The sequence below is a fragment of the Oncorhynchus tshawytscha genome, linkage group LG18 (assembly GCF_018296145.1).
Source record: "Oncorhynchus tshawytscha isolate Ot180627B linkage group LG18, Otsh_v2.0, whole genome shotgun sequence".
In the NCBI taxonomy this organism is placed as follows: domain Eukaryota; kingdom Metazoa; phylum Chordata; class Actinopteri; order Salmoniformes; family Salmonidae; genus Oncorhynchus; species Oncorhynchus tshawytscha.
In genome coordinates, this window is record NC_056446.1 from 26989585 (window position 1) to 27015952 (window position 26368).

The window sequence follows — 26368 nt, forward strand, 5'->3', positions numbered from 1 at the left end:
TACGTCCTGTTACCGTGGAATTGCCGCTATACAGACAGACGGAGCGATGGCCTAAAGGATATCTGTTCTTTTTGCTGTACTCAGTTACCTTGGCAGGGTGTTTTTGCTGTACTCAGTTACCTTGGCAGGGTGTTTGAGCTGTACTCAGTTACCTTGGCAGGGTGTTTTAGCTGTACTCAGTTACCTTGGCAGGGTGTTTGAGCTGTACTCAGTTACCTTGGCAGGGTGTTTGAGCTGTACTCAGTTACCTTGGCAGGGTGTTTGAGCTGTACTCAGTTACCTTGGCAGGGTGTTTTGCTGCTGTAGGGTGTTTTTGCTGTATTCAGTTACCTTGGCAGGGTGTTTTTGCTGTACTCAGTTACCTTGGCAGGGTGTTTTTGCTGTACTCAGTTACCTTGGCAGGGTGTTTTTGCTGTACTCAGTTACCTTGGCAGGGTGTTTTTGCTGTACTCAGTTACCTTGGCAGGGTGTTTTTGCTGTACTCAGTTACCTTGGCAGGGTGTTTTTGCTGTACTCAGTTACCTTGGCAGGGTGTTTTTGCTGTACTCAGTTACCTTGGCAGCATGTTTGAGCTGCTGTTACCTTGGCACGTGTTTCAGTTACCTTGGCAGGGTGTTTTTGCTGTACTCAGTTACCTTGGCAGGGTGTTTTTTTGCTGTACTCAGTTACCTTGGCAGGGTGTTTTGCTGTACTCAGTTACCTTGGCAGGGTGTTTGAGCTGTTTACTCAGTTACCTTGGCAGGGTGTTTTTGCTGTACTCAGTTACCCAGGGTGTTTTTGGCAGTTAGCAGGGTGTTTTTGCTGTACTCAGTTACCTTGGCAGCGTGTTTTTGCTGTACTCAGTTACCTTGGCAGCGTGTTTGAGCTGTACTCAGTTACCTTGGCAGGGTGTTTTTGCTGTACTCAGTTACCTTGGCAGGGTGTTTTTGCTGTACTCAGTTACCTTGGCAGCGTGTTTTTGCTGTACTCAGTTACCTTGGCAGGGTGTTTTTGCTGTACTCGGTTACCTTGGCAGGATGTTTTTGCTGTACTCGGTTACCTTGGCAGGATGTTTTTGCTGTACTCGGTTACCTTGGCAGGGTGTTTTTGCTGTACTCAGTTACCTTGGCAGGGTGTGGAATTCAAAGCACAGAGTTCTCTGATCTATTTTATTTATTCATGTTGTTGCAATTATGTGTTTGTTGCCTTCTGCTCTTCAGTCTTCATGCACTGTGGAAGCTGGTAAACATTAACGCCCACATCACTAGATATCCACTTTTTTTCGAGCTGAAAGACGATGCCCAGAGCTTACCCATGTTGCACAATGATTCAAGTAAATGTCATCGTTTTAGTCAAAGTATGATAAATCCATGTGAATGCAGTGTCCTTTCCTATGATATGATAAAACAAATGATTTTCAGCTTACGTTTCGGTTCAGGGCTGGGTTTTATTTCAATGTTATTTATATTTACAAGTGAGTTGCGGCATGCATGATCATGAGCAAAGTCATTGTAGCCTATAATTGAACTTCCCTTGTGAGAACCATGAGCATGGGCTGACTTGGCTTTGCTGTGCCGAAGCGCATATCTTTCACTAGTTATCTGTATTACTGGAGCGTCATCTTATTTTTTCTTACTATTTCTATGGTGGACCCGCGGCCACAATTTATGGGAGATGGCAGAACTTTGGCGATAAGAATAGATGGCGAAGTCAGAGAAAGGACAGTGGTTTCCATCTATGGAGAAGTTTCCCCTAAATCAATGCTTATGACAAATCCAGAACCAGCCATATAGCCAGCTGGCTAATCTTACATTGTGTATAAAAAATAAATGAACGCAACATATAACATTAGCTAACTAGATAAGGTTAGCAAGAGAGCTAGCAAGATTATGTTAGCATGCTAGCTAGCTACACTGACAGCTGTCAGTCCCCCCATCTGTTGATGTTTATCAAGTCCATGTGGACATTCCAACACCCAATTTGGGATTTGTCATTATTTTGTATGTGGAACCTTAACGTGCATTTATTCTCTAGGACAGGAAATGAATTCGAAATAGTGGCGGCATCTTACTCTGGGTGGGGGGGGTTTAAGGCTAAGACCTTGACTGACTTTCTTTCTCTTCCTCTTGACACTTTCATTCTCCCTCTTCCCCTCTGTCTTGTCTACCCCTTTCTATTTCACTCACTCTCTTTTTTTCCCAGACGTCCATAATGATCAGAAGTTGAAACCTGCAGCAGCATTCCTCTATATTTTAGTAGACAACACACAGGCATCACATATTCACCCTACTCACTGGGACTTCATTAAAACCCAAACCCATCACATATTCACCCTACTCACTGGGACTTCATTAAAACCCAAACCCATCACATATTCACCCTACTCACTGGGACTTCATTAAAACCCAAACCCATCACATATTCACCCTACTCACTGGGACTTCATTAAAACACAAACCCATCACATATTCACCCTACTCACTGGGACTTCATTAAAACCCAAACCCATCACATATTCACCCTACTCACTGGGACTTCATTAAAACACAAACCCATCACATATTCACCCTACTCACTGGGACTTCATTAAAACCCAAACCCATCACATATTCACCCTACTCACTGGGACTTCATTAAAACCCAAACCCATCACAAACCCAAACATTAAAACACAAACCCATCACATATTCACCCTACTCACTGGGACTTCATTAAAACACAAACCCATCACATATTCACCCTACTCACTGGGACTTCATTAAAACACAAACCCATCACATATTCACCCTACTCACTGGGACTTCATTAAAACACAAACCCATCACATATTCACCCTACTCACTGGGACTTCATTAAAACACAAACCCATCACATATTCACCCTACTCACTGGGACTTCATTAAAACACACTCCATTGGTTCCATGTCATTTTTAAAAATTGTTTTCTTTCACTCGTGTGATTTTTAAGAATGCCAAACAAAGTTGTGATCAATCGAATTGTATTCCAACCAATTCTTCCTGTTGTATTTATCTGACGCGCGTTAGGGATTTTTTTTCTGGTGAAATGTCCTTCATATGCACATTCGTGTGGTTGCATGCACATGCACACACACACAGTGGCAGTAATTGCATGGCATTAGCTGCCTGGTGATGAGGCAAAGTGTGAGGGCTTCTGTGATGTATTGTGACAACTCAACCCCCTCAATAACCTCTGATGGCCCGCCTGTCTAGAAATCCTACTCTCATTTAGCTGGGGATGTTGGATTTAGTTTTGCTGGTATCTGTGAATTCTTCTATTTGAAGGCTTCTCTCATTTTGAGTAAGAACAATTGATTCTGTTTGGTATTTCAGCATCTCCTTGATATGTCTTGAGTTTCTATTTGCCTGGAAATGTGGTTAGTTAGGTAACCTTGCCTACACCTACCTTGTCAAACAACTATTTAGTAACACAAGGATTCATTACTAATTCTCACTGAAGAACAATGCGTCTCCATCTAGCAAATGGAAAGGTGAGAAGAAAGAGAAAGGCGGGAATGAAGAGAGGAAGTGACAAGAGAACGGGTGTAGCTTGAGTGTTATGACGTCTCCTTAGGGAGCTTCCTAGGAGGTAATGCATAATCAATCACCATGAATCGATACACACACACACACGCAGAAGCCTTTCGCCTGTGCAGTGATGTGGCCAGTGTATTTTATATAGCAGTAAGATAAAGCTCCTAACTGGTGATACTGAGGTAAATTATTTGTGGTAAATAATGTAGTAATTAGCTCCAGTGAGTACTGGCATGGCGTAGTTCTGTATTGATTCTTCAGGAGATTACCCAGCTGTGGTGTTTTATCACTCCAATGGACCTTGACAATAATTAAATGGGCTGGCAATCGGGCTTAATGCACGTCTCAAACGCACACTGGACCAGGCATGTCTGACCTCACTACTTAGTAAAATACTTCACAGTGCGTGCTAGGTTTGCACATTTTTGGGATTATTCAGTGGTGGAAACGTCCTGTGGGAATTAACGGGAATATATGGGAATTAATGGAAATATATTCAAATGAATATGAATACCATTTAAATGTAGATGTTTTTTAGAGGCAAATATGGAGACAAACCTTTTATCTGAAGAAATGTTTAAAAACTATTTCGTTCCGAATTGAACTTTTAATGAAATGAGTTGACTCTACACATGTCAATGATTTCACTGAACAACAAAAGAATGGGAATATTCAATGATCTCCAATGATCCATCGCATCTCCCAAAAAACGTTTCCCACATACATCTGTAAAATGATAGAAAGTAAAGCTTTGATTGTCTTCCTTTCAGTCTTCCATGTCTTCTCAGCATGTTCTTTGCTTTGGTCTGTGGGTTTCCAAACGAGGACCAGTTGCGCTCTGAGGCGGCTGATGTTGGTGGGATTTGGAGGATGATGGAGGCAACAGGGGGAAGAGCCTCAGATCCATAGAGTCCCTTAAACCAGGTGGCTGATGAGATATGTTGGCACGACTGCCATATTGCATTTCCATCCCAAAGCCCTTGCTTGGAAGTGTACTTCGTCAGACTGCCAAGAACCTTGCCCTCATCCAGGCCAAGGTGGTGAGACACAGTAGTGATGACACCATAGGCCTTGTTGATCTCTTGCCAGCATACTTTGGGTCCAACATGTACGCTGCAGTGTGTATGGGCCTCAGACAGACGTCTTCAGACTCCTTCCCCTCCTGGAGACTGTCAGACATGATGTCAACACCACCCCAACGCGTGTTGCTGGGCAGCTTCAATGTGGTGCTCTTATTCTTCTCACTTTGCTTGGTGAGGTAGATTGGCGATATAACTTGATGCCTAACCATTTCCTTGGCTCTCTTGTAGATTGTATCCATTGTTTTCAGTGCCAAGATGTCCTTGAGGAGCAGATTCAATGCATGAGCAGCACAGCCAGTGGGTGTGATATGAGGGTAGGACTCCTCCACCTTAGACCAAGCAGCCTTCATGTTCACAGCATTCTCTATCACCAGAGCAAATACCTTCTGTGGTCCAAGGTCATTGATGACTGCCTTCGGCTCATCTGCAATGTAGGGACCGGTTTGTCTGTTGGCCATTGTGTCTGTGTTCTTGTAGAATACTGGTTGAGGGGTGGAGATGATGTTGTTAATTATTCCTTGCCCACGAACATCCGATCACCCATCAGAGATGATTGCAATACAGTCTGCTTTCTCTATGATTTGCTTGACCTTCACTTGAACTCTGCATCCAGCAAATGAGTAGATAAAGCATGTCTGGTTAGAGGGGTGTATGCTGGGTGAAGAACGTTCAGCATACATTGTTGAAGTGTTTATTAATGTTCTTGATTTGCGCAACGGTCATAAGCTCCCACAGCAGCACTTTCAATAAGCGGGAATAGAAAATAAGTTGGTGTCAGAGTTGTCTCACGAACAACTTTATTTTGAATGGCTTGTATGTGTATGTATGTATGTCAACAACAATGAGATAAAACATGTCCTTACACAGCTCTCTGGTCTTGGCCATTGTGGAGAGGTTAGAGTCTGTTTGATTGAGTGTGTGGACAGGTGTCTTTTATACAGGTAATGAGTGGAGAACAGGAGGGCTTCTTAAAGAAAAAGTAACAGGTCTGTGAGGGCCGGAATTCTTACTGGTTGGTAGGTAATCAAATACTTATGTCATGCAATAAAATGCAAATGAATTAGTTAAAAATCATACAATGTGATTTTTGTTTTAGATTCCGTCTCCCACAATTGAAGTGTACCTATGATAAAAATCGGCAATGTATCAAATACTTGTTCTCCCCACTGTATATATTTTTATTTGGCTTACCCCCGACGGCATTGCCTTTTGCCTATCAAACTGTAAAAATCCTAAATATACAATTAGATAACACTAGTTATTTATAACATTCTTTATAGCAAAAACCACCAGCATGTTCAACCCCAGAGTAGCGAACTCCGCAGGATGACGGACGTTTGTGGTCTGTCCATTCTTTGCCCGGATGATCTTTTTGCATATTCTTGGGTCAGTTGGGTCAGACTTGGGTCAGTTCTGCTGGTTAACCTTTATCATTTGCCCTGAAACTGAAAAACTGCCTAACGGGATGACCTGCTTTTCTTTCCCACTGCGTCAGCCATCATTTTTTTCAGATTTAGCTACAGCAGGCTATACTGTGGTAGCTACAGCAGGCTATACTGTGGTAGCTAAGGCAGGCTATACTGTGGTAGCTAAGGCAGGCTATACTGTGGTAGCTAAGGCAGGCTATACTGTGGTAGCTAAGGCAGGCTATACTGTGGTAGCTAAGGCAGGCTATACTGTGGTAGCTAAGGCAGGCTATACTGTGGTAGCTAAGGCAGGCTATACTGTGGTAGCTAAGGCAGGCTATACTGTGGTAGCTAAGGCAGGCTATACTGTGGTAGCTAAGGCAGGCTATACTGTGGTAGCTAAGGCAGGCTATACTGTGGTAGCTAAGGCAGGCTATACTGTGGTAGCTAAGGCAGGCTATACTGTGGTAGCTAAGGCAGGCTATACTGTGGTAGCTAAGGCAGGCTATACTGTTATTATTTAATGAGATTGTTTTGGGCTTTTGTAGCAATTTAAATAAGAAGAAAGACATGTATGCCCCAAATCACAGTTCTGGTATAACCAATGTGTCTTTTATATTGCCTTCCCGCCAATGGACCCCTCCGTGCGCAACTCACCCTGCGGCTGTAGTTTGGAAAATGCAGCGTGTAAAATCTGACCCTGCAGAATAGAGGTCGACCGATTAATCGGAATGGCCGAGTTCAAGTTTTCATAACAATCGGTATTTTTGGACACCGATTTGGACGATTTTTAAAATTTGAAATGTAAAAAATATATATTATTATTATTTATTTTTTACACCTTTATTTAACTAGGCAAGTCAGTTAAGAACACGTTCTTATTTTTAATGACGGCCTAGGAACGGTGGGTTAACTGCCTTGTTCAGGGGCAGAACGACAGATTTTCACCTCGTCAGCTTGGGGATTCAATCTTGCAACCTTACAGTTAACTAGTGTCCAACGCTCCTACCACCTGCCTTACATTGCACTCCACAAGGAGACTGCCTGTTACGCGAATGCAGTAAGAAGCCAAGGTAAGTTGCTAGCTAGCATTAAACTTATCTTATAAAAAACAATCAATCATAATCACTAGTTAACTACACATGGTTGATATTACTAGTTTATCTAGCGTGTCCTGCGTTGCATATAATCGATGCGGTGAGCATTCGCGGAAAAAGGACTGTCGTTGCTCCAACGTGTACCTAACCATAAACATCAATGCCTTTCTTAAAATCAATACACAGAAGTATAGATTTTTAAACCTGCATATTTAGCTAAAAGAAATCCAGTTTAGCAGGCAATATTAACCAGGTGAAATTGTCACTTCTCTTGCATTCATTGCACACAGAGTCAGGGTATATGCAATAATAATACAAGGTTTGTTTTCGAAATGATAGTTTCCGGATTTTGCAATATTAATGACCAAAGGCTCGTATTTCTGTGTTATTATGTTATAATTAAGTCTATGATTTTATAGAGCAGTCTGACTGAGCAGTGGTAGGCAGCAGCAGGCTCGTAAGCATTCATTCAAACAGCACTTTAGTGCGTTTGCCAGCAGCTGTTTATGACTTAAAGCCTATCAACTCCCGAGATTAGGCTGGTGTAGCCGATGTGAAATGGCTAGCTAGTTAGCAGGGTGCGCGCTAATAGCGTTTCAAACGTCACTCACTCTGAGACTTGGAGTAGTTGTTTCCCTTGGTCTGCATGGGTAACGCTGCTTCGAGGGTGGCTGTTGTCGATGTGTTCCTGGTTCGATCCCAGGTAGGAGCGAGGAGAGGGACGGAAGCTATACTGTTACACTGGCAATACTAAAGTGCCTATAAGAACATCCAATAGTCAAAGGTATATGGAACACAAATGGTATAGAGAGAAATAGTCCTATAAATACTATATTAACTACAACCTAAAACTTCTTACCTGGGAATATTGAAGACTCATGTTAAAAGGAACCACCAGCTTTCATATGTTCTCATGTTCTAACCAAGGAACTTAAACGATAGCTTTTTTACATAGCACATATTGTACTTTTACCTTCTCCAACACTTTGTTTTTGCATTATTTAAACCCAATTGAACATGTTTCATTATTTTATTTGAGGCTAAATTGATTTTATTGATGTATTATATTAAGTTAAAATAAGTGTTCATTCAGTATTGCTGTAGTTGTCATTATTACAAATACATGTAAAAAAATCGGCCCTCCAATAATCAGTATCGGTATCGGCGTGGAAAAATCATAGTCGAAGTTTCACCATGTCGAGCTCTACCACACCCTATGACATGTTTACTGAACTTTCTCAGATGGCAGACTCTTGCTCCCACTCTAACTTTTTTTTTCATGTGTCTGTCACATCCCTGCAGCAGTAGCATTGGCTACCACCTAAGTACCGTCTCTATCTCTCTCTCCCACTCTCTTTTCATCACTCTCCAGTTCTCTCTGATTATGACCAAAGGTCCACAAAGTGAAATGCAGTCAACATCTCAAACTCTAGAAATCATTTCTGCCGGACCACAGCGCTGTAGAAAGGGAGGGGTGGTCAGTTCATTATGCCAGACCTTTTGGCTAGAGAGCAAAGGGAAGTCTCTTCGCGTGAGGGAACAGCAGGCAAATCCAGTTTGGCTCTGAGATGTGGGGCAGATCTGGGGCTTCTTTCGATTGTTTTCAGTTAGAAGTTTGAGCTTCCTCCCTTTCTCTCTCACCCGCTCTCAATGGTCTGCCTCACCCAACTAGCAATTACTCCCACAGCCCCTCTTTACGTGGGGCTAACTACCCTCACCTCCCCCTGTCATGTAGAACACAGACCACCGCAATGTAGTGGACATCTGATGCCGCCCTTGTATTTAAGACCTGGCAGGAACAAGGCAAATCAGTTGCTAGGTGTTAGTCCACTGTCACGTCAGTCCAGTGAATTACCACTTAATGAAGGTCTATTTGTAAGGATTCACATCAGATTCAGATCAGATTGGGAAATTCATTTGTTCATGTGCTTAAAAATGATGTACATAAAACACAGCAAACGACACAATATAATTAATTTAAACTAGTCATGGTCTTCCATTTAGTGTGTTAGAGCAGGGTCTGGAACAAAAGCCAGTTTAGTAGAGTCGGGTGTGTGCAGGTGGAACCAGTGTAGTCGAGACAGGTGTGGGCAAGTGGAACCAGTGTAGTAGTCGGGTGTGTGTAAGCGGAACCAGCGTAGTAGAGTCGGGAGTGTGTTCCATATGACTGAATTAACTTTTTTTTCTCTCTGCTTCCAGATCACATGAAGAGGAAAACGCGTCGGCGGCCATCTTGGGGGCGGGGCATCATCAGGAAGAAGAAGATCTACAAGAAGGGAATGGAGGAAGAGGAGGATGAAGGTGCGGAGCCTGAGCCAGAGAGCCTGAGCCAGGATGAAGACTCTTCCTGCGACACCATGGACCCTCAGCCCAACGGACACCACACACAAAGCATCTCCATGGAGGAAGAGCACTCCAACGCGGCACCTAGGGGCCGGAGCACAGAGACTGAGACACAGGGGGAGAGCAGCACAGGGACAGGGCCCAAGAAAGAAGAGACACCGGCTACAGACGCCAAATCCACCTCCACAGACAAAGACCTCCAGTCTAAAAGCGAGTCTTCCCCATCTGAAAGGGAAGCGTCTCATTGTAAAGACGAGGAGCCTCAAGCCCAGGACAAGTTGATCCAGTCTGAAGGTGAGGGTTCTAAACATGAAGATCTCCAGTCTAAAGATAAGGGTACCCGAGCCGATGGCGAGAAGCCCCAAGACCAGCCTGATGATCCCCAGGCGAAACACAAGGAGGCCCAGTCCAAGGCTGAGCAGCACTTGTCAGCCCCTAAGATGGCCACAGCACCCCCTGTCCCTCGGGAGGAGTGTGTGAATGGGGATGAGTCTTTGGACAGCTTGGACTCGCAGGCCCTCAAGAGCTCTGAGACAGAGGAAGGTCCTACAGAGGGCACAGGTGAGGGGGCGGAGGGGAAAGATATGTCTGTAAAGAGCAGAGGTATTCAGGAGCGCCCTCCTCAGGACGGGAGGAAAGGAGACATAGAGACGGGCGAGGAGGAGCATGAGCAGGATAGAGAAGGTACTGAGAGGTTATCTGTGGCGAACTTCTACCTACTCCTAGAATCCTGACTTGATATATGCTAAATATATCTGTCTAACTTTGACTTGTATAAATATTTCATCATGTCAATGGGTTAATTTGAGTTACTCTGAGTTACTTGTACAGATGATCCGTTCTGATCTTTCCCCCAGAGAGCACCAGACAACCTAGAAACACATCCACAGATTTTAACAGGCAGTCTAACCTCAAAAGACTTACACTGAGTTTGCTTGTAAAATGACAGGACATGAATAATCCCAGAAGTATGGCATGTGAAATGTTTTCCTTTAGTCTACAGACCGCATATTTCAATTAAACCCTCAAAAGCTGCTGAGGTCATGTACCTTTGTAGAATATCCAAAACCACTCTCGATTTATTCTCAAAAAAAGGTTTTATTGTGAAAAATGTCACAAGGTTGGCTCTTTTCTCCCTCTCACATTTTTTATTTGGCCTTGGACCGTTTGCCATTGATTTAGTGGCGTGTAGTGTCTGGGACAAGTGTGAGTTTGTGTGTGTGTGTAGTGTCTGGGACAAGTGTGAGTTTGTGTGTGTGTGTAGTGTCTGGGACAAGTGTGAGTTTGTGTGTGTGTGTAGTGTCTGGGACAAGTGTGAGTTTGTGTGTGTGCGGTGTCTGGGACAAGCCAATAGGCCTGTCTGTGTGTGCGTGTGTGATAAGCCAATATGCCTGTGTGTGTGATTAACGACTCAGGACTGTGGATTGGAAGCCCTGAGCTACTGGGTGATTTGGGAGGCCTGGAGTATTAGTGGTGGCTGGATCCTACAGACAGTGTATTACCACTCAGGCTGGTAAACTAGAAGCCAGCGGATCACAGGCTGTGTATGTAGCGGGCCAGCTATTCTTGTTCTCTTTGGTTGTCAGGCCTTTGCTTCAATTCAAACAAGCACTGGTTTGTGAATAGGCTTTGTTATATGGTATGTTCTCCTAACCTACCTGGTTAATGATGGTATATAAACAATTATAGGTCAAAGGTGATTGTAGGTGGGCTGTCGTTTACCTGTTCTCTCTTTCTGTTTCAAGGTGTGTCCAAGGGAAGGAAAAGTCAATCAGAGCAGTCGAAGGGTTCGGCTGACATGACAGAGGAAGAGTCTCCACAGATCCCTCCCACTCCGCCACCTCCACTAGTGGTCGATCACCAGCGACTCACAGTAAGTGTTGTGTGGCCATGTTCTGTCTCATGATGATGAGAGGGGAGGTGGGGGATTGAGGAGGGGAGGCGTAGAAGACAACATGGGGATTGAAGGAAGGAGAGAGAGTGATTGGGAGGTGGAGGATGGGGGACTCAATCATGGGAGACTGGCCCCTAATCCTCCCCAGGATTCAGGCCTCTCTGGGGCTGCTGGTGTCACTCTCTCCCTTCTCAGATGGATGCTTCTGATTTCTTAGACTAATATCGTCTCCTCTCGGAGAACCCAGTCTGCCCTCACTCTCTCTCTGTGTGTTCTACGAGACACACTTTAAATCCCTGTCATCCCAGAGAGGACCGATCCAATTTAAGTGGCAGACAGCAGTGCATCTCTGATTCAACTCCGCGTCTTCACTCAATCAACAGGTGTTGTTTCTTCCATACCGCCATTTCAAGAACGCAGACAGGACATGACTCAAACATGAGGCATTCTGCGCTTTCTACTCTCCAGCTACCCGCTCCGGCAAGTTGGTCTCCGAATTGATTGACAGGATAGGAAAGTGAATATGGGCAGCGGTTTCCAGACACTTTACACAGTCACGCTTATGTTCCACCTAATTCCCTGGGTGTAAATTGGGGCAGTGCTCTTTTTTTACTCCTTTCGCTCTCTTCTCTCTACCGACCGACCAAACGACCCTGGTAAGAACAGGAAGAAGCAGCATGGTTGTAGTCTAATTGGTGTATAATAAGTGCTCTCCATCCCTGTGGTTTCTCTTCCTCCATCCCTATATCCCACTGTGACATCACCCACATCCCCTGCTATCAAAGCGTTATCTCCCCTTGGTTACCCTTGCCCCAGGGGGTAACGGAGATTGAGGGGTGCGCGGTTTCCACCTTGCCTCTCCCGTCGCTCGTCAGTGGCGTCTCAAGTGATTGACGGGTCTGATCCTTCCGTCTGGTCAAAGGTGGGTCGTGTTTGGCCGATGCTCCCAATTATTACAAAAATAAAATAATAAAAATAGGGTGCGCCACAGTCGCGGGTGGAACCGTGGGAACGCTCGCTCCCTATAAACGCAGACTGCGCTAATCTGGAGGCTTATTTGTTAGGCCATGGAAAAAGAGATATCTTTAAGACAGATTGTGAAAAGAGGGCACTGTGTATAATTGCTTTTTCATCCACCCGGCTTACGGAACAAATTGAATTTCCGGTGAGCGGGGTGAGAGTCTACGTTTGAGGCTGATATCGCCACAGTGGTCGGGTAGGGCTGGCTCGCTGCCTGATGCGTATTAGGAGGGGAGTGGTGTGCCACGTTCCGTTCCTCCTCTCTACTTCTCTTTCATTTATATTAATTAATTGGAGGTCTCATTACTTCTGACATTTAACTTGGATGGCAGGGCCCCTGAAATCCCTTTTGGAATTAAGCACAGCCTGAACTCTGCTAGTTCCTTCAGTCACACAGGTTCTACTAGGCAGATGGTTGTCACCAGCAGTGTTCTTCAGCCTTGCTCCTTGAAAGCTACACGGTTTGCATGCTTTTGTTACATCCCAGCACCAACACACCTGATTCTACTAATTAGCCTACTTATTGGTGGTTAGTTGAATCTGGATGTTAATGCTGAGCTGGAAGAAGGGGGGTCGATACAGTTGCATATCGCAACATTATTTTGGGATGATATCGATATTTGATTGCAAGTACAAAATCTAACATACTTATTAGCTAGAGCTAGTCGGCTATGCCCGAGACAACTCCATTTTTTGTCCTATAGCTTATTCTCCATCTTGGAGAATTCCCAGCCCTTGAAAATGTGCACATCCCCAGGACCTGGTTGAAGAAACTAATGAAGCACTTTTGTTGTGCGTTACTCCCAGACCCCCTCTGTTTCATGAATAATCAGCCACACTGACAGACAGAACCTTTTCATAAGTGCCAGGGCTCCAGGCAGCGACCATTTAGTTGCATTTTGCGACCCTTTGACTTGGCTGTGCGACCAAATCATGAGCTGGTGCCACCATTTGAAAAAGTTAGTGACAGCAGTGCCACCAGGGGAAAACGTTTGTCTTGAGCACTGAGTGACCTAGATTACAGCAGAATTATCATCTATTAGGGAATCAAATCTCATCCCATTATTTATATCCACCTCCCCAAAGAACACGCAGGCTTCGCTACAAGAGCAGGCAGGGCAATTTTCCTTAATGTGTTACGCAGCTGCAAATGTCCAGTGTGCATATATCGGCTGTCACACTGAAGAGTCTCCCCTGATGCCTAACTATTACAGCATGTCAAGATTTCCCATTTCAGAGCTGTCCGTCCACAGAAGTAGCCCCATTGTCAGTTTGTCGTCTCTACCCATTTCCAACAGTAATAACAGCAGAGAGAGTGAGAGAGAACGCCTGCTAGGGGAAGAAAACTGCTTAATGGCCGGTGCCAGGAGCGAAGCATTTTGATTGTCAATAAAAAATAAATAACTTTGAGTGCTTGCTTCCTTTTCATTTTTATTCATCGCCGTTGATGTTCTTGACAGCGTGGTCATTTGCATGTGATAACAGCTTTCCATTTGGAGGACTGGCGTTTTGAAAGGGCTTTCATCCACGTCAGGATCCAGCTACATCAGCACATCAGGAAAACGCAACACATGCGTTCGCTTACACACACACACACACACACACACACCCAAAAAGAAAGCCGTCATTCGCTCCTCATGTCCAAAACCACTCTCTGTGAGTGACTAGCACACACACTGCACCTAGTCCTGTTTTTCCCCCTCTCTAATGCACATTGTCAAAAGCCTTTCTCTGAGAAAGGGTGTTGAGTGGCATAATGCGTTCATTTATGTCCAAGCTGTCAGATTGGCTCTAACTGTCTGAGGCTGTTTTGTTTTGCTTTTGACAAAATACTGACGATGGAAGGAGAGGAGTGAAGAGAGTGAGTGGAAGAAGACGGGAAAGAAACCGAGGGAGAGGAGGAGGTAGAAAAGGAAGGAGTAGAGGGAGAAAAGCACGAGGGGAGAATAGATTAGAGTCCAATGTTTTCAGATAACAGCAAGCTACAGACACTACAGAGGGGTTAATTGCTGACCTCATCCACTTTTAAGTTTGTTATTGTGGCTTTAAGAACTAAGAACAACTCCAGCAATCAGTTTCTCACTCGCTCACACACTCAAGTATACTCTCAATATTGCACAGGAGTCACTGGAGTAACTCAGTTTCTCTGGACCCCTGAAAGGTCGGAGTCCCCTCCACTCCTAAAATAAAATGTAATGTGTCACCCAGACAGCCACTCTCAAAGTATTGACTACCGATCGCTCTCCATGGTGCTGAAATTGTGATGTCTATGAAGCTGCATGCCTAATGATGATAGGCTTTCTGTGGTGCCAGGGCTGGTACAGTGACTTCAGAAAACATTCATACCCCTTGACTTATTCCACATTTAGTTGTTACAGCCTGAATTCAAAATTGATTTTTATATATATTTATATATTTTTTTGTCTACATACAATACCCATAATGACAAAGTGAAACATGTTTTTAGGAATTTTTTCAAATTTATTGAAAATGAAATACAGAAATATCTACTTTACGTAAGTATTCACAGCCCTGAGTTAATGCTTTGTAGAAGCACTTTTGGCAATGATTACAGCTGAGAGTGTTTCTGGATAAGTCTCTAAGAGCTTTCCACACCTGGATTATGCAACATTTGCACATTATTCTTTTCAAAGTTCTTCAAGCTCTATGAGTTGGTTGTTAATCATTGTTAGACCACCATTTTCAGGTCTTGTCATAGATTTTTCAAGTAGATTGAAGTCAAAACTGTAACTCTGCCACTCAGGAATACAGACACAGCATGGTTTCAAACTTTAGATCCCAGTTCCCACATTTAAATATTAAAATGAATTTTATCAAACAACTATGCTACATTTTATCTCTGGGACCTTCAGGATGACAAATCAGAGCAAGATTACTGAATGCAAGTACATTATTTACCTTCAGAGGTGAATGTTATAAACCAGTTGCCGTGATAAGTGTTTTGTTGTGCACTCTCCTCAAACAATAGCATGGTATTTTTTCACTGTAATAGCTACTGTAAATTGGACACAGAGGTTATATTAACATTAATTTAATCTCTCTGCCCATATAAGACATGTCTATTTCCCGAAAGTTGGCGGTTGTTTGCGCCATTCCAGTCACATTAGCGTCCGTTAGCAACAACCGTCCCGGTTTAGGAACACCGATCTCGTAGAGGTTTTAATACCTTCACCATGCTGAAAGGGATATTCAATGTCTGCTTTTGCACTTTTTAAAATGTTTTTCTACCCATCTACCAATTTGTTGCCCTTTGCGAGGCATTGGAAAACCTCCCTGGTCTTTGGATTTGAAATTCACTGCTTGACTGAGGGACCTTTAAAATTATCTGTATGTGTGGGGTACAGAGATGAGGTAGTCATTCAAAAATTCTGTTGGACTATTATTGCACACATGTCCATGCAACTTATTATGTGACTTGTTAAGCAAATATTTTACTCCTGAAGTTATTTAGGCTTGCTGTGTAAAAGGGGTTGAATACTTATTGACTGAAGATATTTCAGCTTTTCATTTGTAAAAAAATTGTGGGATATTGTGTGTAGGCCAGTTAAACAAAATCTAAATGGAATCCATTTTAAGGCTGTAACACAACAGAATTTAGAAAACGTAAAAGGGTGTGAGTACTTTCTGAAGGCACTGTATAGTTTGCTTTAGCTAATGAATAAATGTTTATTGGTAGGCCAATTTGGTTGTAATTTTCTCATGTTAGGCTTAACATTTCACGAAGCAATACACGATGTCGCTATGCTGCCATTTTTAGACTGCTGGCTGGTGGCAATAATGTCATTACTTATTCATTCATTAAAGTTGGAAATTATTATTTTATTATTAATTTTTGATGCAGCAGCATACTAATCAGCTAGTTTAGACTATACAACTGTCCTGTGGACTATAGGCGACATGAGCCATCCTCTCGCTCTCTCCCAGCTTGGATAGAAGTTGTTGTGCATAAAACCAGTCTATTAATGCCAAGTAATAACCAGTCCAACCTCAAAACACTAGCTTACTAGGGATCGTTTCATTATGCAGGTTACTATTATGCAGCCTACTCTACCATATCACCGGATTCCTGCAACCCGCCTCACCCAATGTGGTACGGATCTGTTATTTTTATTCCTTATAACTGGAACTTCCATCAGGAGCTAGCCAGATAACTAGTTACTAGTCTTTGTTAGCCACGGCTAGCGGTCCTCGCTTTTTTCCCTTGCATCAGCCAGCCTTAGCTTGGACAATCACCTGCCAGTCTGCACAGCGCGATATCAACCCAGAGCATATCGGACTGCTTCTCTACCATATCAACGGATTCCTGCCGCTCTGGATCATTACACCGGAACATTACTCCGGATCATCACAGCTAGCTAGCTGCAAACGAGTGGCTACTTTTAGCTAACTCCTCTGTTCCGAAGCAAGCACCAGCTAGCCTCGAGCTAGGCATGTATACCAGCTAGTTCTAGGGCTACAATACCTCCTTTGCCAATTGGCCTGGGCCCTTTATTGTCGACACAGAGCCCCGCCAATCAATCACGACTGGACTGCTGACGTGATCTCAACAGGCTATTCTGTTACGATATCGCTGAAGAGCCATCTACTAGCCCCGGCCCGCTAGCTTTCCTGAACACTGTGTCCCCTGCTCGCCTAGCATAGTAGTGACTATCGAACAGAACCCTGACTCCCCTATTGCTGCTCTTTTGACCCTATGATCACTCAGCTACACAGCTGATGCCCCCTGGACTATTTCAATAACACGGTACCTCTTTATTTTTACCTGTCAGCCCCAACCTTAAAGTCAGGTCCTGTGTGTACCTAACTGACCCGCTCTGCCCATTCATCTCCATTTACCCATACATTTGTTGTCTTGGCTCTCCTGATCAACACCTGTGATTTATGCCTCTCTGTCAACATGCCTTGTCTACTGCTGTCTTGGCTAGTTTTTGTTTTATTTCACTGTAGATCCCTCAGTCCCGCTCAAAATGCCCTAGATAGCTAATTCGTTCCACCCCATACACATGCGGAGACCTCACCTAGATTAACTGATGCCTCCAGAGACGAAACCTCTCTCATCGTCACCCAACAAATAGGTTTACCTCCACTATACTCGCATCCTACCATACCCTTGTCTGTACATTATGCCTTGAACCTTTTGTACCACGCCCAGAAACCTGCTCCTTTTATTATCTGTCCCCAACGCACTAGACGACCAGTTCTTTTAGCCTTTAGCCGTACCCTTATCCTACTTCTCCTCTATTCCTCCTCTATTCCTCTGGTGATGTAGAGGTTAACTCAGGCCCCCAGTACTACACCTATTCCCCAGGCGCTCTCATTTGTTGACTTCTGTAACCGTAAAAGCCTTGGTTTCATGCATGTTAACATCAGAAGTCTCCTCCCAAAGTTTTTTTTCCCCCACTGCTTTAGCACACTCCGCTAATCCTGATGTCCTAGTTGTGTCTGAATCCTGGCTTAGGAAGGCCACCAACTACAACATTTTCCACCAAGATAGAACTGCCAAAGGGGGTGGAGTTGCAATCTACTGCAGAAACAGCCTGCAGAGTTCTGTCATGCTATCCAGGTCTGTGCCCAAACAGTTCAAGCTTCAATTTTTAAAAATCCACCTTTCCAGAAATAAGTCTCTCACTGTTGCTGCTTGTTAAAGACCCCCCTCAGCCCCCAGCTGTGCCCTGGACACCATATGTGAATTAATCGCCCTCCATTTATCTTCAGAGTTTGTACTGTTAGGTGACCACAACTGGGATATGCTTAACACCCCGGCCGTCCTACAACCTAAGCTAGATGCCCTCAATCTCACACAAATTATCATGGAACCTACTAGGTACAACCCTAAATCCGTAAACACGGGCACCCTCATAGATATCATCCTGACCAACCTGCCCTCTAAATACGCCTCAACCAGGATCTCAGCGATCACTGCCTCATTGCCTGCGTCCGTAGTGGGTCCGCGGTCAAACGACCACCCCTCATCACTGTCAAATGCTCCCTAAAACACTTCAGCGAGCAGGCCTTTCTAATCGACCTGGCCCGGGTATCCTGGAAGGATATTGACCTCATTCCGTCAGTAGAGGGTGTCTGGTTATTCTTTAAAAGTGCTTTCCTCATCATCTTAAATAAGCATGCCCCATTCAAATTGTTTTAACCAGGAACATATATAGTCCTTGGTTCACTCCAGACCTGACTGCCCTTGACCAGCACAAAAACATCCTGTGGCGTACTGCATTAGCATCGAATAGCCCCCGCGATATGCAACTTTTCAGGGAAGTTAAGAACTAATACACACAGGCAGTTAGGAAAGCAAAGGCTAGCTTTTTCAAACAGAAATTTGCATCCTTATCCTCCAAAAAGTTCTGGGACACTGTCAAGTCCATGGAGAATAAGAACACCAGCTGCCCACTGCTGGCTGAGGCTAGGAAAGACTGTCACTACTGATGAATCCACGATAGAGAATTTCAAGGAGCATTTTTCTATGGCTGGCCATGCTTTCCACCTGGCTACCCCTACCCCGGTCAACAGCTCTGCACCCCCCACAGCAACTTGCCGAAGTACCTTCTCCGCTATGCAATCTGGTTTTCAAGCTGGTTATGGTTGCACCTCAGCCATGCTCAAGGTCCTAAATGATATCATAACCGCCATCGATAAAAGACAATACTGTGCAGCCATATTCATCGACCTGGCCAAGGCTTTCGACTCTTGTCAATCACCACATTCTTATCGGCAGACGCAACAGCCTTGGTTTCTCAAATGACTGCCTTGCCTGGTTCACCAACTACTTCTCAGAGTTCAGTGTGTCAAATCGGAGGGCCTGTTGTTCGGACCTCTGGCAGTCTCTATGGGGGTGCCACTGGGTTTAATTCTCGGGCCGACTCTTTTCTCTGTATATATCATATATTCTTATACTCTTGCTGCTGGTGATTCTCTGATCCACCTCTATGCAGACAACACCATTCTGTATACATCTGGCCCTTCTTTGGACACTGTTAATAACAAACTTCTAGATGAGCTTCAATGCCATACAACTCTCCTTCCGTGGCCTCCAACTGAATGCAAGTACAACTGAATGCATGCTCTTCAACCGATCTTTGCCCTCACCTGCCTGCCCGTCTAGCATCACTACTCTAGACGGTTCTGACTTAGAATATGTGGACATCTACAAATACCTATGTGTCTGGTTAGACTGAACTCTCCTTCCTGACTCATATCAAGCATCTCCAATCCAAAATTAAATCTAGAATCGGCTTCCTATTTCGCAAAGAAGCATTCTTCACTCATGCTGCCAAACATACCATCGTAAAACTACCTATCCTACCGATCTTAGACTTATGCGATGTCATTTACAAAAAAGTCTCCAACACTACTCAGCAAACTGGATGCAGTCTATCACAGTGCCATCCGTTTTGTCACCAAAGCTCCATATACTACCCACCCATGCGACCTGCATCCTCTTGTTGGCTGGCCCTCGCTTCATATTCGTTGCCAAACCCACTGGCTCCAGGTCATTTATAAGTCTTTGCTAGGTAAAGCCTCGCCTTATCTCAGCTCACTGGTCACCATAGCAGCACCCACCAGCAGCACGCGCTCCAGCAGGTATATTTCCCTGGTCACCCCCGATGCCAACTCCTCCTTTGGCCCGCCTTCTAGTTCTCTGCTGCCAATGACTGAAACGAATTGCAAAAATCACATCTCCCTCACTAACTTTAAGTATCAGCTGTCCGAGCAGCTTACAGATCATTGCACCTGTACACAGCCCATCTGTAAATAGCCCACAGCCCATCTGTAAATAGCCCACCCAACTATCTCATCCCCATATTGTTATTTATTTGCTCCTTTGCACCCCAGTATCTCTACTTGCACATGCATCTTCTACTCATCTATCACTCCAGTGTTTAATTGCGAAATTGTAATTATTTCGCCACTATGTCCTATTTATTGCCTTACCTCCCTAATATTACTTCATTTGCACACACTGTATATAGACTTTTATATTGTGTTATTGACTGTACGTTTGTTTATTCCATGTGTAACTCAGTGTTGTTGTATGTGTCAAACTGCTTTGCTTTATCTTGGCCAGGTCGCAGTTGTAAATGATAACTTGTTCTCAACTGGCCTACCTGGTTAAATAAAGGTGAAATAAAATAAATACATCTAAGTACAGTGGGGCAAAAAAGTATTTAGTCAGCCACCAATTGTGCAAGTTCTCCCACTTAAAAATATGAGAGGCCTGTAATTTTCATCATAGGTACACTTCAACTATGACAGACAAAATTAGAAGAAAAAAATCCAGAAAATCACATTGTAGGATTTTTAATGAATTTATTTGCAAATTATGGTGGAAAATAAGTATTTGGTCCCCTACAAACAAGCAAGATTTCTGGCTCTCACAGACCTGTAACTTCTTCTTTAAGAGGCTCCTCTGTCCTCCACTCATTACCTGTATTAATGGCACCTGTTTGAACTTGTTATCAGTATAAAAGACACCTGTCCACAACCTCAAACAGTCACACTCAACTCCACTATCGCCAAGACCAAAGAGCTGTCAAAGGACACCAGAAACAAAATTGTAGACCTGCACCAGGCTGGGAAGACTGAATCTGCAATAGGTAAGCAGCTTGGTTTGAAAAAATCAACTGTGGGAGCAATTATTAGGAAATGGAAGACATACAAGACCACTGATAATCTCCCTTGATTTGGGGCTCCACACAAGATCTCACCCCGTGGGGTCAAAATGATCACAAGAACGGTGAGCAAAAATCCCAGAACCACACGGGGGGACCTAGTGAATGACCTGCAGAGAGCTGGGACCAAAGTAACAAAGCCTACCATCAGTAACACACTACACCGCCAGGGACTCACATCCTGCAGTGCCAGACGTGTCCCCCTGCTTAAGCCAGTACATGTCCAGGCCTGTCTGAAGTTTGCTAGAGAGCATTTGGATGATCCAGAAGAAGATTGGGGGAATGTCATATGGTCAGATGAAACCAAAATATAAATTTTTGGTAAAAACTCAACTCGTCGTGTTTGGAGGACAAAGAATGCTGAGTTGCATCCAAAGAACATCATACCTACTGTGAAGCATGGGGGTGGAAACATCATGCTTTGGGACTGTTTTTCTGCAAAGGGACCAGGACGACTGATCCGTGTAAAGGAAAGAATGAATGGGGCCATGTATCGTGAGATTTTGAGTGAAAACCCCCCATCAGCAAGGGCATTAAAGATGAAACGTGGCTGGGTCTTTCAGCATGATAATATTCCCAAAGACACCACCCGGGCAATGAAGGAGTGGCTTCGTAAGAAGCATTTCAAGGTCCTGGAGTGGCCTAGCCAGTCTCCAGATCTCAACCCCATAGAAAATCTTTGGAGGGAGTTGAAAGTCTGTGTTGCCCAGCAACAGCCCCAAAACATCACTGCTCTAGAGGAGATCTGCATGGAGGAATGGGCCAAAATACCAGCAACAGTGTGTGAAAACCTTTTGAAGAACTTACAGAAAACGTTTGACCTCTTGTCATTGCCAACAAAGGGTATATAACAAAGTATTGCGATAAACTTTTGTTATTGACCAAATACTTATTTTCCACCATATTTAGCAAGTATATTCATTAAAAAATCCTACAATGTGATTTTCTGGATTTTTTTTCTTTCTCATTTTGTCTGTCATAGTTGAAGTGTACCTATGATGAAAATTACAGGCCTCATCTTTTTAAGTTGGAGAACTTGCACAATTGGTGGCTGACTAAATACTTTTTTGCCCCACTGTATATAGTGTATTTAGCTGCTATTTATAAAAACTACAAATCAAATAGCTACATTTTTTGAAGTAGTCTGCTTGAGGATAAATTCAGCCACTATGTATTGTTGAACTCCGTGAACAGTTTTCTGAAGTTTATTGAATTCAGTTTTGTCTGGCTAATAGCCTACACAAATGGGCTGCAATATTCAAGGTGATTTAAATCAAATTAGATCCAAATTGAGACTCTCCTGAAGTCCTCCTTTTTTTGTGTTAAAATGTTTTCACCATGGCCTGTATGTCCAGGTTGCGGGACCAACAGTTTTCTATACTGAGTATTGCCAACCCAGAGTCTTTCCTGACACATTGTGCATTATATATCCATTGTGCTGCACACAATTTAAACTACGTCTTGAGTGATGCATGCCAACATATACCAGAGATACGGGACTGTTGATATTGGAACCACACAACTTCAACGCCTGTTAACCAATATGAACGAAATCACAAACCGCTCATTTTGTTCAAGCCCTCATGAACTGCTGTCCACTAAAGATGATCATCTGTTTGCGTCTGCCAATTTTATTTGGCTGTCCAGTATCCAGACGACCTGTCCCCAGAGCTTTCTATACAGTTAGTCTCTTTCCGTGGTTTGTTGAGGCCAGCAATTAAGGAGAAGTGAGTGGCTCAAAGATGTTGCTGAACGGCTGCACTACGTGAAGCACCAATCCCTTCTGCCTAATTTCCCTGATGTGGCTACAACAATTAAAAGTTTTTTATCATCCCTGTAATTGTCACTTCTGCGTAGAAATGGTTTTCTAAACTAAAACTTAGGCTCTCGGTCTGAAATGCGCTTTTGAACACCAGAGTAAGCTCCACTCATTGCACTGGCGCCGTCGTAGCCTTGTCTACTGAATTAGTTCACTGATATCCCCTTATACTTTCAATCTTTTTCAAGGACTGAGGCACTTCTTCAGTCACATTCCTAAAGCCCAAGAAACAATACTTAGCTTCCTGGCACATGTGAAAAAGGTTTATGAATGGCTTTTTGGAGGTTTACACTCAATGATTTATATATAAATACACAGCTGAAGTCATGAAAACTAGTTTTTCAACCACTCCACAAATTTCTTGATAAAACTATAGTTTTGGCAAGTCGGTTAGGACATCTACTTTGTGTATGACACAAGTCATTTTTCCACCAATTGTTTACAGACAGATTATTTCACTTATAAGTATCACAATTCCAGTGGGTCAGAAGTTTACATACACTAAGTTGACTGTGCCTTTAAACAGCTTGGGAAATTCCAGAAAATTAAGTCATGGCTTTAGAAGCTTCTGATAGGCTAATCGACATCATTTGAGTCAATTGGAGGTGTACCTGTGAATGTATTTCAAGGCCTTACCTTCAAACTCAGTCCTTGGGAGCAATTTCCAAATGCCTGAAGGTACCATGTTCATCTGTACAAACAATAGTACGCAAGTATAAACACCATGGGACCACGCAGCCGTCATACCGCTCAGGAAGGAGACGTGTTCGGTCTCCTGTCTCCTGGAGATGAACGTACTTTGGTGCGAAAAGTGCACATCAATCCCAGAACAAGGACCTTGTGAAGATGCTGAAGGAAACGGGTACAAAAGTATCTATATCCACAGTAAAACGAGTCCTATATCGACATTGGAGGTCGACCAATTAGGATTTTTCAACACCGATACCGATTATTGGAGGACCAAAAAAAGCCGATAGCGATTAATCAGACGATTTTGGTATTTTATTTATTTGAAATAATGACAATTACAACAAAACTGAATGAACACTTATTTAAACTTAATATCAATAAAATCAATTTAGCCTCAAATAAATAATGAAGCATGTTCAATTTGGTTTAAATAATGCAAAAAGAAGTGTTGGAGAAGTAAAAGTGCAGTATGTGCCATGTAAGAAAGCTAACGTTTAAGTTCCTTGCTCAGAACATGAGAACATATGAAAGCTGGTGGTTCCTTTTAACATGAGTCTTCAATATTCCAAGGTAAGAAGTTTTAGGTTGTAATTAATATAGTATTTATAGGACTATTTCTCTCTATACCATTTGTATTTCATATACCTTTGACTATTGGATGTGCTTATAGGCACTTTAGTATTGCCAGTGTAACAGTATAGCTTCCGTCCCTCTCCTCGCTCCTACCTGAGCTCGAACCAGGAACACATTGACAACAACCACCCTCAAAGCAGCGTTACCCATGCAGAGCAAGGGGAACAACTACTCCAAGTCTCAGAGCGAGTGATGTTTGAAATGCTATTAGTGCGCACCCTGCTAACTAGCTAGCCATTTCACATCGGTTATACCAGCCTAATCTCGGGAGTTGATAAGCTTGAAGTCATAAACGACTCAATGCTTGAATCATTGCGAAGAGCAGCTGGCAAAACGCACGAAAGTGCTGTTTGAATGAATGCTTACGAGCCTGCTGGTGCCTACCATCACTCAGTCAGACTGCTCTATCAAATCATAGACTTGATTATAACATAACAACACACAGAAATATGAGTCTTAGGTCATTGATATGGTCGATTCCGGATACTATCATTTCGAAAACAAAACGTTTATTCTTTTAGTGAAATACGTAACCGTTCCGTATTTTATCTAACGGATGGCATCCCAAAGTCTTAATATTGCTGTTACATTGCACAACCTTCAATGTTATGTCATAATTATGTACAATTCTGGCAAATTAGTTCGCAATGAGCCAGGCTTCCCAAACTGTTGCATATACCCTGACTGCATGCAATGAACGCAAGAGAAGTGACACAATTTCACCTGGTTAATATTGCCTGCTAAACTGGATTACTTTTCGCTAAATATGCAGGTTTAAAAATATCTACTTCTGTGTATTGGTTTTAAGAAAGGCATTGATGTTTATGGTTAGGTACACGTTGGAGCAACAACAGTCCTTATTCGCGAATGCGCACCGCATCGATTATATGCAACGCAGGACACTCTAGATAAACTAATATCGTCAACCATGTGTAGTTATAACTAGTGATTATGATTAAGTTTAATGCTAGCTAGCAACTTACCGTGGCTTCTTACTGCATTCGCGTAACAGGCAGGCCAGTACAAGAAGACCAGTACATTAGAGTGTCTAGTTTGAGAAACAGACGCCTCAAGTCCTCAACTGGCAGCTTCATTAAGTAGTACCCGCAAAACACCAGTCTCAACATCAACAGTGAAGAGGCGACTCCGGGATGCTGGCCTTCTAGGCAGAGTTCCTCTGTCCAGTGTCTGTGTTCTTTTGCCCATCTTAATCTTTTATTTTTATTGGCCAGTCTGAGAAATGGCTTTTTCTTTGCAACTCTGCCTAGAAGGCCACTATCCCAGAGTCGCCACTTCACTGTTGACATTGAGACTGATGTTTTGCGGGTTCTATTTAATGAAGCTGCCAGTTGAGGATGTTTTTTTATGTCTGTGTGCAGTTTGAAGGAAGTTACTGACTAGTGCTTGTAAACCTACCTCTAACTTCCTTCAAACTGCACACAGAGACATAAAAATTGTATCCATGAATTAATCTGACCCCGGAGAAGTAGATAACAGGCCTTATTGCGAAAATCCCTAACTGTCGTGTTAATAACATCCCAGGTGATGGATACGGTGGAGCATCCATTTATTCTCTCGCGCCTCCTATCTCTCTGCTTCTAACTCTCTGCCTCTAACACTCCCTCTTTGCCTTTCTTGGTCTGCCTTTCTCTCGCTCTCCCTCTGCCTCGCTCGCTTTCTGGATTTTTTTCCCTTCTCATTTTGTCCGTCATAGTTGCTCGCACGTTGCCTCGCTCGCTCTCGCTCTCTGCCTCCCCCTGTACTTAATTCCCAGTGCTAGAGCAGCGGTGTGTTTTCTAGCAGCCTTAATACACAGCCCTCTACAGCCCACCTAACACTACAGCTGTTAACTCCACTGGTGATCAACACTGGCACACAATCCTCATATTGAACACTGTGAAAGGGCCTTCCATTACACCATGACCTGCTGGAGACCGGCACAACCAGATAGCTGTATTAAGTGTGACACTCAGGACATACAGTGGGGCAAAAAAGTATTTAGTCAGCCACCAATTGTGCAAGTTCTCCCACTTAAAAAGATGAGAGACCTGTGATTTTCATCATAGGTACACTTCAAATATGACGGTCAAAATGAGAAAAAAAAATCCAGAAAATCACATTGTAGGATTTTTAATGAATTTATTTGCAAATTAT

General features: G+C 43.4%; 1 protein-coding gene across 2 annotated transcripts in view; it reads left to right on the forward strand.

The window, feature by feature from the left end:
• Positions 1-26368, forward strand: part of atad2b (ATPase family AAA domain containing 2B) — a 143916-nt gene that overhangs the window by 86601 nt on the left and 30947 nt on the right. Inside the window, exons 25-26 of one of the 2 annotated variants that reach the window (XM_024378357.2) lie at positions 9316-10143; positions 11205-11332. In XM_024378357.2, the coding sequence (XP_024234125.2) occupies positions 9316-10143; positions 11205-11332 (956 nt within the window). The remainder of the gene's footprint in view (positions 1-9315; positions 10144-11204; positions 11333-26368) is intronic. The other variant, XM_042300884.1, reaches the window with a different exon arrangement.